This window comes from Setaria italica, chromosome IV (assembly GCF_000263155.2).
Source record: "Setaria italica strain Yugu1 chromosome IV, Setaria_italica_v2.0, whole genome shotgun sequence".
Taxonomy (NCBI): Eukaryota; Viridiplantae; Streptophyta; class Magnoliopsida; order Poales; family Poaceae; genus Setaria; species Setaria italica.
In genome coordinates, this window is record NC_028453.1 from 34671606 (window position 1) to 34673819 (window position 2214).

General features: G+C 58.0%; 1 protein-coding gene across 1 annotated transcript; it reads right to left on the reverse strand.

The window, feature by feature from the left end:
• Window positions 1–464: 464 nt before the first annotated feature.
• On the reverse strand, window positions 465–1939 carry LOC101775267 (auxin-responsive protein IAA23). The gene is made up of 4 exons (XM_004965919.4): window positions 1598–1939; window positions 1191–1481; window positions 1050–1111; window positions 465–957 (listed from the first exon to the last, which is right to left on the reverse strand). The coding sequence occupies exons 1-4, from the start codon at window positions 1759–1761 to the stop codon at window positions 935–937; spliced, it is 540 nt and encodes a 179-aa protein (XP_004965976.1). The 5' UTR covers window positions 1762–1939; the 3' UTR covers window positions 465–934.
• Window positions 1940–2214: the final 275 nt, after the last annotated feature.

A 2214-nucleotide genomic window follows, 5' to 3' on the forward strand; every position in this document is an offset into this window, starting at 1 on the left:
CAGGAAGTTCTGAAATGCTACATGCTAGGTTCAGAGGGAAACATGTGGCGTTTGTGCTTCTGAGCTGATAGACCTTAAGCAGCACCTCTGCTATCATGATAGTGTTTCTGACAACTGAATTTCTGAACAAATTTGGAAATTCTCGGATCATGATGTTTACGACGAAACGGTAGGGCTAGTTGGAGTGCAGTCTCATCCACGGCTATGTGAAGTTGTGAACTACAAGATCAGTTCCTTGGATGACCCAGGTCAAGTGAACAGCAGATTTAGGCAGCTGGACCTTTCAACATTCCACTTTGGGTTCCGTCCCTGCGCCATTTTCTTCAGTGGGTTAAGTTATCCAAGCTGCCGCAATCCCAGCACACAGCTTTCCACTACCATTGCTCCCCAATTTTCCACAGCAATCGCCATCCACAAAGCCAAGCTCAGAATTTCCAAACAATGGAATAAAACACCACCACATATCAGGAAACGATGGGTTAGTAGATCAGACTACCGAAGTTGCAAGAACAGTGACAGTTGTATTCTTTGACCTTACAATGGAAACAGCACGCAGCATGTACCATATTCTTGTATACATCAACACCCCTCGAGACAAGATGACCGAGGGCAAACAAAGACTGACATGGAAAACCAAGTCTGAAAGAAACTGAAAAAGCCGGCCTAATAATCTAGCTGACAAAGTGGCGCTTCTCGCCGGCGTCCAAAAACCAAACCGTCCGGCCGAGAGAAGGGGCACTTGGAACTGAGAGAAGTTCCCATGGGTGGTGTGTGGCCTGTACAGAACACAGCAACAGACTGAACTCTGATCCTACGGTGTATTAGGCGCATGGAGGACCTGAGCAGCCAAGCCTCTTCCATTGCGCGCGTTGTTGTGAACAAATTCAGACAAATTAACCGCCGCAGCGTAGCGCATATGCGTCGACGACAACAATCATTGGGATGATGTCCTTGGAGCTGCATCAAGCAAAGAAGGAACGTTAGCACTTGTGCGATGATCAGCTAAGTATGTGGATCTTGTAGCTATAGGACATGGATTTGGTTCTTACATAGGTTGACAGCCTCGGAGCTCTTCATGAGACGGATCCGCTTGCACGAGTCCACGAACATCCTGCGTTCATGTGGAAGAAACTGATTAGCACGCTTGACAATCCAAGTGGATTAGCGAGAAGAAGAGGCAAGCTAATTACTTGAAGGGGACGTCTCCGACGAGCATCCAGTCGCCGTCCTTGTCCTCGTAGGTGGGCACGTACTCGGCACCGGTAGCGGCGTCCACGAGCCTCCCGGCCCCATTGGCGCCGAGGCATGAGGCGAACATGCCGTGCAGCGCGCGGAGCAGGCCCTCGTACCCGTCGTGCGCCGCCAGGTCCACCTTGCGCAGGTACGGCGCGCCGTCGACGGCCACCTTGACGAGCTTGGCCTCGTCGCGCAGCGCGTTGCGCCGGTACGCGCGCACCGGCGGCCACCCCACCGCCCGCGCCCTGCACATCGTCGCGTCCAGGTCAGTCAACAAAGCCAGGATCCATCATCCACGGGCGCCCCGATCGGTGCGCGCGGCGGGAGAGAAGGGGCAGAGGGGACTGGAGGTGGTGCTTACTTTGGGGAGGGCGGCTTGTCGTGGTCGGCGTGGGCGCGCTTGCGGTCGGCGGCGGCGGCGGGGTCGGAGGAGGAGCCCGGGAGGGCGAGGGTGAGCGCAGTCTCGTCGTAGTCGAGGCCGGACACGGCCGGGGACGCCGCGGAGTTGGCTGAGCTCGTCGTCATCGTCGCCTCCGTGGAGCGCTAGCTTTGCTCTGGTGGGTCTTCCCGGCTGTCTTGGCGGCTGCCGGCTGCGGAGGAGAGGAACCGGGGGACGACGCGGTTGCGCGGTCGCTGTCGGAGGCGAGGGCGTGCGGTGCGATGGTGGTGAGCGAGGAATGGTGCGCGATTCGTGGGGTGGCCGCGCCGATGCCGCTGCCTATAAAGATGCGCGCGGTCGGCGCGGGCCCCGCCGCGCGCGCGCGTGTGGGAGGGGCGCGTTCGGCGGCAGCACCTTCTGGGGTTCCGGAGGGGACCGAAGTTTTACGGCCGCTGCTGGCCACTTGTCAGGTGCCGGTTGCTGTGACTGTGAGTGACCACGAGCGTGTCGCGCACGTTCACAGCAGGCTCGCAGCACTCGCGGCCTCGCGGGTCGCGTAAAACTCGATCCAGGCTCGGTGCAAGAACCGGAACTACAAG